Below are 13,020 nucleotides of genomic sequence, written 5' to 3'. Positions count from 1 at the left end.
CTTAGGTACACTATCTCTCTCCTTCCCATGGAGCAGAGCATAGCGGGTGAACCAGACTCCTCAGGTTGGTCACACTTTGAGCATTATTAGACTGAGTCTTTTATAGGAATATTCTGTTGATGTAGTCCCAAAGTTGTAAATTAATAATAGACTACTTCCATTCTGGCTCCATCTCAGTTTCCTGGCCAGATGTTGATCTTCTTGATTGGTGTTGATCTTATGTTGACTTCTTTCTTAAGATAAGGAATGTTGCAAACATTTCCTTAACTTGAAAGAACCATTGTCACAGTTCTTATCAATTCTTATTAGCAGGTTTTGATCACAGTTCAAGCAAGCAAGTAGCTAGTCATTGCAGGCCTTAATACTATACTGGTGTTTCCAAAATTATTAACTCCAACCACACATCTTTCCATTCTTCCATTCATCCCCACACTTCATATTAAATTCATGACACATTCACATCAAACCCAAGGGATTGTATACTTCAAACTTTAATTTTAAAATCTAAGCTAAAATCAGATACAAGTAATTATTAAAACCTAACTCAACCCACGAGATTATTCGAGCACAGTCTAAAGAGAGGAAGTGGGGATAGCACCGGGGAGGGGGGAATATCCAACACTATAAATATCAGTCTATATCTAATAAAATATGCATTAATTTTTTTATTTATCGTGTCAGTGCAATCAGTCGATTATATTACATTTCTAACAGAACAAAGCAAAAAAAAAAACAGACAAAATACAAAAATTGTGAGTTTGGTAGTTGATTAAATGTCCTTTGACCAGTATCTGGCTCAAAAACAGAACTCAAAAACCACTGGACGAATTGACACCAAATTTGGACACAAGACACCTAACAACCCAATGTATGTCCTTCACTCAAAAAATTGATTTTGTCATTTGGGAGTTGTAGTTGCTGGGATTTATAGTTCACCTACAATCAAAATGCATTTTTAACCCCACCAACGATGGAATTGAACCAAACTTGGCACACAGTTCTCCCATGACCAACAGAAAATACTGGAAGAGTTTGGTGGGCAGTGTCCTTTGGTTTTGGAGTTGTAGTTCACCTACATCCAAAGATCACTGTGGACTCAAACAATGATGGATCTGGGCCAAACTCTACAAGAATACTCAATATCTAAGTGGAGTGGAGTTTGGGGAAAATAGAATCTTGACATTTGGGAGATGTAGTTGCTGGGATTTATAGTTCATCTACAATCACAGAGCATTCTGAACACCACCAACGATAGAATTCGGCCAAACCTCCCACACAGAACACCATGTGGGCCAGAGCAACACGTGGCAGGGGATGGCTAGTATATAATATGGCAGATGTGGATAAAATTTAAACATCAACCAAAAAACTATATCATCCAATTGACTGATATTATAGACAAAAACAATGAGTGTAATCACTAGGTTCTTGTGGGTTTTTTCTATATCATCCAATTGACTGATATTATAGACAAAAACAATTAGTGTAATCACTAGGTTCTTGTGGGTTTTTTCTATATCATCCAATTGACTGATATTATAGACAAAAACAATGAGTGTAATCACTAGGTTCTTGTGCGTTTTTTTGGGCTATAGGGCCATGTTCTAGAGGCATTTCTCCTGACGTTTCGCCTGCATCTATGGCAAGCATCCAGAGGTAGTGAGTGCTTGCCATAGATGCAGGCGAAACGTCAGGAGAAATGCCTCTAGAACATGACCCTATAGCCCGAAAGAAATGCCTCTAGAACATGGCCCTATAGCCTGAAAGAAATGCCTCTAGAACATGGCCCTATAGCCCGAAAGAAATGCCTCTAGAACATGGCCCTATAGCCTGAAAAAACCCACAAGAACCTAGTGATTCCAGCCATGAAAGCCTTCAACAATACAATGAGTGTAATCCATTATTAATAATTTCATTTCAGGAAGATGAAAGGCAGCTTTATTCTATAGCTGATTCCATGGAAGATGGCACAATGCCTCCTGAATTGGCTGAAATAATCAAACGACTGTGGAAGGATCCAGGGATTCAGGCCTGTTTTGAAAGAGCATCAGAGTACCAGCTCAATGATTCAGCTGCCTAGTAAGTGACAGGTTTACCATGATATGCAGCAGTCTCAAAATGCCTCTGTGGCTGTTTAGACACATTAAACACCTTCTGCTTTCCATAATGATATGCTTGCCTGTTAAACAAATAGCATGCAATATTTTTTTCCGTCATTTGCTCTTTTTCCCCCCACAAACAAACAAACTAACAAATATTACTTAATTTGGATCAGGACTTTGGTGAGTTCATGGAAAGGGAACATTATCTCTTTTCTTTACTGTGCCCCTTATTTGCATTGGGGACAGCTGTGTCTGCCCATTTGCATGGACACAAAGTAAGCTTCATGTTTTGGAATGTTTATATCTTTCTTTCTCAGCATTTATAAAAAGAGTAGGACAACAATGCTATCTCCATCTAATGAACACTTTAATTCAAATAAGAGTAACAAGAGGCCTGATCTAGATTGTGACCACAGTCTGTGTGTGTGTGTGGGGGGGGGGGGCATTAAAACCTCAATTTCATAAAGATTCCCAATCCCAGTCTACACCTGTGGAATAAATGTTTGGTTCTCAATGGCAAACCATGCACATGCTGTATATAGTTTGGTTCTCAGAGTTATATGTACTGCATATACTCATGTATAAGTCTAAAGGTTTTAATAAAAAAAATCATCCCTATAAATAAATGGGTCAACTTATTAATGCATCAATATTAGTATTGTACTTATCACAAAGTACAATGGTCTCCATCACGGATCACCTTCGATGCCAGCTTGACCAGGGCGGGTCGGTGCTGCTTGTGTTATTGGATCTCACAGCAGCATTTGACACAGTCAACCACAATCTTTTGATCCATCGCCTTGCTGCTGTTGGAGTCAGGGGGACAGCTTTAAATTGGCTGTCCTCCTTTCTTCACAACCGTGGACAGCGAGTGGAGAGGGGAGGCCTGGTCTCTGAGAGGTCCCTCTTGTGGAGTTCCTCAGGGGGCCATTCTCTCCTCTCTGTTGTTTAACATTTATATGCGACCACTTGCTCAGCTGGTTCGAGGTTTTGGGCTTGAGTGTTACTAGTACGCTGATGACACTCAGGTGGTGCTGAAGATGGAAGGCCGACCGGACTCTGTACCCGATTATTTCCATCAGTGCCTCGAGGCCGTTACTGGATGGCTGCGTGCCAGCAGGTTGAGGGTGAATCCAGCAAAGACGAATATCCTATGGCTGGGTCAACCGGGCAGTGGGGATATCCAGCTGCCTGCCCTGGATGGCGAGGCACTACGCCCGTCATCATTGGTAAAGAGTCTGGGAGTCCTTTTGGACCCTCTGCTGACGATGGAGGCCCAGGTCTCAGCCGTTAGCAGAACCGCCTTTTTTCATCTGCGGCAGGCTAGACGGCTGGCCCCCTACTTGTCCAGGGACAACCTAGCTACGGTGATCCAGGCTACGGTCATCTCAAGACTGGACTACTGTAACGCCCTCTACATTGGCCTTCATCTGTCAGTGATCCGGAACCTCAAGTTGGTACAAAATGCAGCTGCTCGGCTTCTTGTGGGAATTCCAGTGAGATGCCACATAACACTAATCTTACAGCAGCTGCATTAGTTACCAATTGAGCACCGGATCACTTTCAAAGTGATGGTACTTATCTTTAAGGCCTTGCATGGTCTGGGGCCAATGTATCCGAGGGACCGTCTCACCCCCTACCAACCCCAGAGATCCCTCAGTAAAGAATTGACATTTATAACCTAGGAACAAATATTGTGTTAGAGTGATCTTGAGTTGTTCTTTTACGTACTGTGCCTCAGTGCACTTTAGGCACAAGCAGATCAAAGTGGTACAGACATGAAACAGTATAATTATTAGGCCTGGGTAACAACGGAAAAATTTGTTTCTAAAATCGATTTGTATTTGGGGGGTTTTTTTGTTTCGATATTTAAAATAATTACAAAATTTTCCTTTTAAAAAGTTCGATATTTACGAAATTTCATAAATGGTAAAAAATTAACGAATCGATTTCCGAAACAATAACGAATCGATTCGTTAATGGCGGACGCGACCGCGAAATATGCTAAAAAACCTCCAAAACCTTCTGAAGCTTCCCTCTCCCTCTGTTGTTGACTGTTGGTGTGATATTATAATTTTTTTCCACTAATTAAACCATATAACTGGCCCAGACATGCGGAAATAATAACGAAACGACCTCAAAACAATAACGAAACGAATACAATATCTAAATACGAAGCATTTACAAAACGTTTTTGAAAATTCGTTTTTTTTAATAATTGCTCCAGAATGGTTCGTTATCGTTTTGTAATTGAAAAAATTAACGAATTATTAACGAATTACGAATTAACGAAACGAAACCGCCCAGCCCTAATAATTATGTGTATCTTTCTAATACATTTAACAAATGTAACACTTAACATCTGACTCTCCTTGTTAAATATCTCGCTGTTTGTCAGTTGGACTAATCAGCTTGCAAGTACTTTTTGTTTCTCGCTTTCTTCTTGTGGACCTTTTTGCACATGAAGTACTTTGTCATTTCTTTGTCCACCGGTCATATTTTTGGACTGCCAGACTTTGCTCCCACCTCACCCATTCATTCACAACCATTGTGTCCCTCTTTTCATCTTGGAAAATGTTGGCAGTTACATAATTCCTAATTGCTCTCTGATTTCTGTAGCTATCTCAATGATCTGGACCGGTTGACTGCGCCTGGCTATCTCCCAAATGAGCAAGATGTCCTTCGCTCGCGTGTGAAGACAACTGGGATTATAGAGACTCAGTTTTCCTTCAAGGATTTGCACTTTCGGTATGGAAACGGTTCTTTCTGTATCCTAGAGATTGGCATGAAGTTTTAGATAAAAGGTGAAGTACCCTAAGTTGCATTCAGACTGTTAAGTCTGAAATGAGATCTATTTGACAATCAGTTGGAAGCTTTGTGTGGCCAACACAACCACAATGCTGGAGGGTCCAGTAAGCCCACACTTTATTTTACTGAAGACTTTAAAGGTGTTGCACCCTATTCACTAAAATAGCTACAGGACTTGGGCAGTTCTTTGAACAGAGGATTCCTTACTTATCTCTATTGGAGCCACCTGACTCCATTATTTTTGGGCTCAAGGAGGCTGAAATTAGTAATATCAAGCAAACTTGGAGAAGAGGAGCTCCTTGTAGCGATATGGTTTCGGGTTAAAATATCTAAATTCACCAGAATATCCTGCTGGTAAAATGTGTGGCCTCATGAAGGAAATTATCCAGTTTATACAATCATCTGCTCCACACATGCAGTTAATTTATGGTAGGAACTACCATCCAAATGATTTTCAATTAGTTCCATTGTACTATTGAACTATTTTTAAAAGCTCATCTTAGAGCAAGAGTGGACAACACAGCATTCTGTTGATAAGCCAAAAACAAGCATAACTAAACGGAGTGAAATTACAACAATTACTACTACAATTATTATTATTATTTTGAGTTACAACTCCAAAATCTCTTAGGCTGACATTTTAAAAAGTTAATTCTGGATAGGGTCATATTCTGAATACTAAACATTTTATTATTACCAATTATGTTTTCCTTTATCAATTATGTTTTCCTTCCTACTGGCTGAGATTGAGAGTTTTTGTGTAACTTTCAACAATTTTCATTTTGGATGTTGTAGCATGAGAAGCATGTTGATTTGAGGGCACAATGTATTGTTTCTACATCTAATATTTAAAAAGCGATTCTTGTTGTTAGCCACTTAGGCAAATCGGATTGTATTTGTAGAATGCTTTGCATGCTATTTACAATATTAGGTAAGCAAATATCAAGTCGTGACAAATTGCACTGCCAGATTTGCAAGCCAGTTAGACATTTGCTCCAGTAGTCCCTACTTTTCCTTGATTTTTTTAAAAAAATAATTAGACTACCTTTACCTTTTTAAGTACTTTGTAACATTGTCACAATTGTATATACACAACAATTTATTATTTTACCACATATAACACATTATGTTGGTTACATTTTATCTTTTACAGCGCTATATATCCATTACTAATATTATTTATTTATTTATTATTTATTTACTGCGCTTATATACCGCAATTCTCAGCCCAAGGGCGACTCATTGCGGTGTACAACATGAAAAAACAAGTGTAATTTACAAAACATAGTGCAAAATAGTCCACAATTCATCATAATCATAAAAAACATCTTATCAAAACAACAACATTATTACAAAATTACTACTACATTCCGAATCGTCTCATCGTCAATCCACAATCCGATATCATTTCCATTGTTCCATTCCTATGGTCAATTACCAGTCATTGAACTTCTTGATCAAATGCCTTCTTAAATAGCCAGGTCGTTAACTTCCTGCGGAATATTAACAGGGAGGGGGCTAGCCTGATGTCCACGGGAAGGGTGTTCCACAGCCGAGGAGCCACCACCGAGAAGGCCCTATCTCTCGTCCCCGCCAACCATGCCTGTGACACAGGCGGGATCGAGAGCAGGGCCTCCCCGGAAGATCTCAAAGTCCTCGTGGGCTCATAGGCCGAGAGCGGTCAGTTAGGTATTTTGGGCCGGAACCGTTTAGGGCTTTATAGGCCAATGCCAGCACCTTGAATTGAGCCCGGTAGCAGATCGGCAGCCAGTGGAGCTGGTACAGCAGGGGGGTTGTATGCTCCCTGCGTCCCGCTCCTGTTAGTATCATGGCTGCCGCACGCTGGACCAGTTGGACCTTCCGGGCCATCTTCAAAGGCAACCCCACGTAGAGAGCATTGCAGTAGTCTAAGCGGGATGTAACCAGAGCGTGGACTACCGTGGCCAAGTCAGACTTCCCAAGATATGGGCACAGCTGGCGCACGAGCCTAAGGTGTGCAAATGCTCCCCTGGTCACCGCCGAGACCTGGGGCTCCAGGCTCAGCGATGAATCCAGGATCACACCCAAGCTGCGAACCTGCGCCTTCAAGGGGAGTGCGACCCCATCCAGCACGGGCTGTAACCCTATACCCTGTTCAGCCTTGCGACTGACCAGGAGTACCTCTGTCTTGTCTGGATTCAATTTCAATTTGTTTGCTCTCATCCAGACCGTTACAGCGGCCAGGCACCGCTTCAGGACCTCGACAGCCTCCTTAGTAGCAGGTGGAAAGGAGTGACAGAGTTGGACATCATCTGCGTACAGATGACACCGTACCCCGAAACTCCGGATGATCTCACCCAGCGGCTTCATGTAGATATTAAACAGCATGGGGGACAGTATTGAGCCCTGAGGAACCCCACACGGCAAGGGTTGTGGGGTTGAACAGGTGTCTCCCAATAACACCTTCTGAGAGCAACCCTCCAGGAATGACCGGAGCCACTGTAAAACAGTGCCCCCGAGACCCATCCCCGCAAGGCGCTCCAGAAGGATACCATGGTCGACGGTATCGAAGGCCACTGAGAGGTCCAGCAGCACCAACAGGGACACACTCCCCCTGTCGAGCTCCCGGCGCAGATCATCCACTAAGGCGACCAAGACTGTCTCGGTACCATGTCCTGGTCTGAAGCCAGACTGTGCCGGATCCAGATAATCCGTGTCTCCCAAGAATACCTGGAGTTGTGAGGCCACCACGCGTTCCAGGACTTTGCCCAAAAAGGGAAGATTGGAAACTGGCCGAAAGTTGTCAAATTTAGTGGGGTCCAGTGATAGTTTTTTCAACAGCGGTTTTATTATAGCTTGTTTTAAGCTCGCTGGAATTCTGCCTTCCCGAAGGGAGGCGTTAACCACCACCTCAACCCACTCAGCCAATCCCCCTCTGGCCTCCTTTAGAAGCCAGGATGGGCAGGGGTCTAGGATGGACATGGTAGGCCTCATTCCTCCAAGTATCTTGTCCACATCCTCAGGTTTCACCAATTGAAATGAATCCATCAAAATAGGACAAGCAGGTGCTCGTGTTACATCCTCAGAGACTGCCCTTAATATGGTGTCCAGACCAGAACGGATCAAAGCGACTTTGTCTGCAAATGACCGAGCAAAAGCTTCGCAGCAAGCTGCCAAATTGTCAGGGACCCTGCCTAGAGTGACGGGGTTTAAAAGGCCTCTGACAATCCGGAACAACTCAGCCGGACGGTTCTTTGCAGATGCAATAGCAGCCGCAAAGAAAGTTTTTGTTGCGGCTTTTATTGCCGCGGCATATGCCCTTAAAAAGGACACGAACCGTGTTCGATTTGGCTCGCTCGGATCCGATTGCCACACACTCTCTAGTTCCCTCTTCCTTCGCTTCATCGCTGCCAGCTCCTCAGAGAACCAAGGAGCTGGTTTAGCTTGGCTACTTGAGAGGGGACGTTCCGGAGCAATCGTGTCAATTGCCCTAGTCATCTCCCCATTCCAGAGAGCCACCAGGGCATCAACAGGATCACCTATCGAGGTGGCGGGAAAATCCCCAAGAGCCGTCAGGAATCCATCCGGATCCATAAGCCTCCTGGGGCGGACCAACTTAATGGGTCCTCCACCTCTGCAGAGGTTAGGGGGCGCAGTGAGCCTAAATCTGACCAGGAAGTGGTCGGTCCATGGCAGCGGAGAGATCGTCAACTCCTCCACACTGCCACCTTCCTCCCATCCCTGACAGAAAACTAAGTCCAATGTATGTCCAGCACAGTGGGTGGGGCCAGATACTTGTTGGGACAGCCCCATGGTTGCCATGGCAGACATGAAGTCCTGAGCCGCTCCTGAGAGGTTCGCCTCTGCATGGACATTGAAGTCTCCCAGCACGAGGAGCCGTTGAGACTCCAATGCCAGGCTCGAGACCACCCCCGCTAGCTCAGGTAGGGAGACTGTAGTGCAGCGAGGTGGACGGTACACTAGCAGAATCCCTATTCTGTCCCGGTCACCCACCCTCAGGTGAACGCATTCAAAATTTGTTGACTGCGGGATGGGGCCCCTGGTCAGAGGGATGGAATCTCTATATCTTTCAATTTTCCCCTCCCTCTTCCTCCCATCCTCCCCCCCCCCCCCTTGTGGGAACAAGTGCGACTTTACTCTGATTTATATTATTTGTTCGATCATGAAGGGTTTTTTTGGTTCAGTTACTTACATTTTTCTTTCCCTTTCACTCTGGCTATAAGCTCTTTCCACTTCAACTCCCAGAATTCCTTTGGATGGCCGTTCATATATTTTGTTCTCCTTTCAGTTGTGCAATCCTGGAGCATATACTCTGATAAATATTCGAGCCATTTTTAAAATTCTTATTTCCTTTCATCTTTCCACTCTAAGGCAACTGTTGCTTAGATAGCTGCTATCATATATTTTGCAATTTCAATCTGGTCTTTATTCCTCCCATTACCTTTGATTTGTTGGGTAAACAAATCAAACATAAGTCATCTACATAAATGAGAAGTCCAATTCACTCATCCTTGGTACCTTTATACACACATACATCAGCAATGTTTCTTTTGAATCCAAGATTGCACAGTTCCTCATAAACACAAAAGTTCCAGCATCTGGCTGACTACTTCAACTCATAAATGGCCTTTTTAACAGGGAAATCCAAATATGACACTCTTATCGATTTTACACACCTCCATTGTTTTGATCCATGCACTACTGAAACATGCAGTTTAAACTATATGTGATTTTCATTCAAGCACTATTATTTACTGGCAAAAAAATTTCCAAGATGCAGTTTCCAAAATTTCCAAGATGAACAGGAATTATAGATTTTTGCATTTACATAAAACCTCTGTTGATTGGCTATGAAAAACAGCATTCCATCATTTAAAACATAAAACAACTTCCTATCCATCAGGAATAATTCTATCTATCTATCTATCTATCTATCTATCTACCTAATTAGATGTGAAAATGTGCAGTGAAGACCTTTTATCGATATATCTGCCCTTTCCTAATTGGTTTTGAACTAGACAGAGAGCAAAAGGATGTGAATCTTCTCAGAAATCCTTTAAGCTCATTCGCTCATAAATCTCCATGCTTTTCCTAAACGTCTTCACAGATTGAGAATATGGTTTTCTTTTCCAACAGGAATCCCATAGGTCTCACCCTCTTACAATTGACTTACAATTTCAAAAAGAAACTAGATTATAAAGCAATGTAGATCCAGCCGTAGTCTTTCTAAACCACATGCTAATTTATTTTATTTATTAATCAAATTTATATACCGCCACTCCCCGAAGGCTCGGAGCGGTTTACAACATACATATGTAATACATTGCATTTAAAAACAAAGAAAAATTTAATGTGCTATGCATGTAATTTTGTGTTGTTTATCTGGCATATTAGCCTTGTCTTAATGTTAGGGACATTAATATTCAACTGGTATGTCCTCAGAAGTGAACATTTTCACAATTTACAGCCAAAAGCAGACTCACACTTCCCCTTGAAGTACTGGCAAGTCTCTGTTGGTTTAAATTGTTCTTCCTTTTAAACATTGTATTGTTCTTTCATAGTTTCTTGCACTGCAAAAAAAAGAGGTATGAAGTGTGCATAGGAATTGGTATGTGTTTTTTCAAACTATATTCTGGGCCCCCAACAGTCTGAGGGACTGTGAACTGGCCCTCTGCTTAAAAAGTTTGAGGATCCCTGTGGTAGGATTTCCATAACAAGAGGTCTTTCCACTGCTGACCTCTGAGGCTGAGACAATATGCCCTGCAAAGGTTAGTTAGTGTCTTTTGTGATCAATGAAAGATTTGTATTGTCGAAGGTTTTCATGGCCGGAATCACTGGGTTGTTTTTTCGGGCTGTATGGCCATGGTCTAGAGGCATTCTCTCCTGACGTTTCGCCTGCATCTATGGCAAGCATCCTCAGACGTAATGAGGATACCTCTGAACAGGCCTGTAGCTGGGGGGGGGGGGGGGGGGGGGGGGGTAGGGGTTCAACCCCCCCCCCCCCCCGAAATTTTTCAGGTTTTAAAAAATAAACCTGGTTTACTCATGAATTTTAACTGGTTAACCAAATCCCCATGCTAAGTCTATGAGACGCAATAAATTTAGAGTCCCTCCAGAACTGCAAGCACTATCTCAAGCAAATATTGACAATTTATTCACATTGACATTACTTGCAGCAATAGCCGATGTAGCGAAGCAACCAAGTTTTTTTTTGGGGGGGGGGGATGTTGAATGCTCTCATTAAGGAGGCCAGACTTGGTGGAGGTGGTTGACAGGGGTGGAGCTGCAGGCTATTGAAGGCTGCTCTGCCCCTGCTGTGCTCTTTGCTTCAGCATGAGCTAAGAGGCAGGTTCCAACTCCCCTCCCCCCGAAATTTTCAAAACCCCCACCCGAAATTTTCAACCCCCCCCCCCAAATTTTTTTTCAACCCTCCCAAAAAATATTTCTGGCTACGGCCCTGCCTCTGAGGATGCTTGCCATAGATGAAGGCAAAACGTCAGGAGAGAATGCCTCTAGACCATAGACATACAGCCCCCAAAAACCTACAACAACCCAATGAGAGATTTGAACATTGGTCTCTAGAGTAATAGCATGGTGCTTAGACTATTACATCACAATGGCTTTTGAAATATGTAATTGTTGGGTGAAAATGTCACTATGTCATTCCTTCCAACTACATTCACTGAGAGATTTTTTTCCCTTGCAGGGAAACAAATAACAGTGAATTTTCTTTCCATCTCTATCTAATATGCACACCACCACCACAATTTGGGGGGTGGGGGGGGCATGATAAGTTTTTTTTTAAAAAAAAAAAAAAGAAAAAACTGAAATGCAGCATGTTTATATTCTACTCAACTAGCACCAGGGATATATCCAATGGACGTACACCTTACTCACTTCTTTCATTCCCTAGGATGTTTGATGTGGGAGGACAGAGATCGGAGAGGAAAAAATGGATCCATTGCTTTGAAGGAGTCACTTGCATTATATTCTGCGCAGCCCTCAGTGCTTATGACATGGTCCTGGTAGAAGATGAAGAAGTGGTGAGTCACAAACAGAAAATGAAGAGAAACAGGCCAAAGACTAGAAAGAGAAGGATTTCTTAAGCTTTGAAGAGGATTGTTAGCTTTGGATAGTTTATTAGGCACATTATTCATAGTTTGTGCTCTGCTAACCTCAAAGAGGTTGCATCACTGAATTCCAACTACCTTGATAGGAAAAGGTCCATCAGAGTCAGAATGACGGATGGTGATGGGATCTAATGGCCACCTTCTCTCCACTTTAACAGAACAGAATGCATGAAAGCCTCCACCTGTTCAACAGCATCTGCAACCACAAGTACTTTAATACCACCTCTATTGTGCTGTTTCTAAATAAGAAAGATCTGTTCCATGATAAAATCACCAAAGTCCACCTCAGTGTCTGTTTTCCGGAATATGATGGTAAGTCTAGACTTTTCACTCCTTTTATTTTATTTTAGGGGTGCTTTATGACAGTGATTGAAAGCAAAGATCAGTCTACTGTTACTTTCATTCATTCAGTTGCAGCAATTCTTAGATGACACAGGTGGACTAGATCCCTTCCAGTCCGGCTTCCGTGCGGGGCATGGGACTGTGCTGGTCTCTATCACGGATCACCTTCAATGCCAGCTTGACCAGGGTGGGTCGGCGCTGCTTGTGTTATTAGCTCTCACAGCAGCATTTGACACAGTCGACCACAATCTTTTGACCCACCGCCTTGCTGCTGCTGGAGTCAGGGGGAGAGCTTGAAATTGGTTTTCCTCCATTCTTCACAACCGTGGACAGTGAGTGGAGAGGGAAGGCCTGGTCTCTGAGAGGTCCCCTCTATCTTGTGGGGTTCCTCAGGGGGCCATTCTCTCCCCTCTGTTGTCTAACATCTATATGTGACCACTTGCTCAGCTGGTTCAAGGTTCTGGGCTTGAGTGTTACCAGTATGCTGATGACACTCAGCTGGTGCTGAGGATGGAGGGCCGACCAGACTCTGTACCAAATTATTTTCATCAGTGCCTCGAGACCGTTACTGGATGGCTGCATGCCAGCAGGTTGAGGGTGAATCCAGCAAAGACAGAGATCCTATGGCTGGGTCAACC

The 13,020-nt window shown here is 43.1% G+C and overlaps 1 protein-coding gene across 1 annotated transcript in view; it reads left to right on the top strand.

The window, feature by feature from the left end:
• Window positions 1-13,020, top strand: part of GNAT3 (G protein subunit alpha transducin 3) — a 41,414-nt gene that overhangs the window by 24,950 nt on the left and 3,444 nt on the right. Inside the window, exons 4-7 of the mRNA XM_067468846.1 lie at window positions 1,922-2,079; window positions 4,722-4,850; window positions 11,824-11,953; window positions 12,199-12,352. Coding sequence (XP_067324947.1) covers window positions 1,922-2,079; window positions 4,722-4,850; window positions 11,824-11,953; window positions 12,199-12,352 — 571 coding nt within the window. The remainder of the gene's footprint in view (window positions 1-1,921; window positions 2,080-4,721; window positions 4,851-11,823; window positions 11,954-12,198; window positions 12,353-13,020) is intronic.

Source organism: Anolis sagrei, chromosome 5 (assembly GCF_037176765.1).
Source record: "Anolis sagrei isolate rAnoSag1 chromosome 5, rAnoSag1.mat, whole genome shotgun sequence".
NCBI classification, from domain to species: domain Eukaryota; kingdom Metazoa; phylum Chordata; class Lepidosauria; order Squamata; family Dactyloidae; genus Anolis; species Anolis sagrei.
This window is presented reverse-complemented; position numbering and strand designations above follow the sequence as displayed.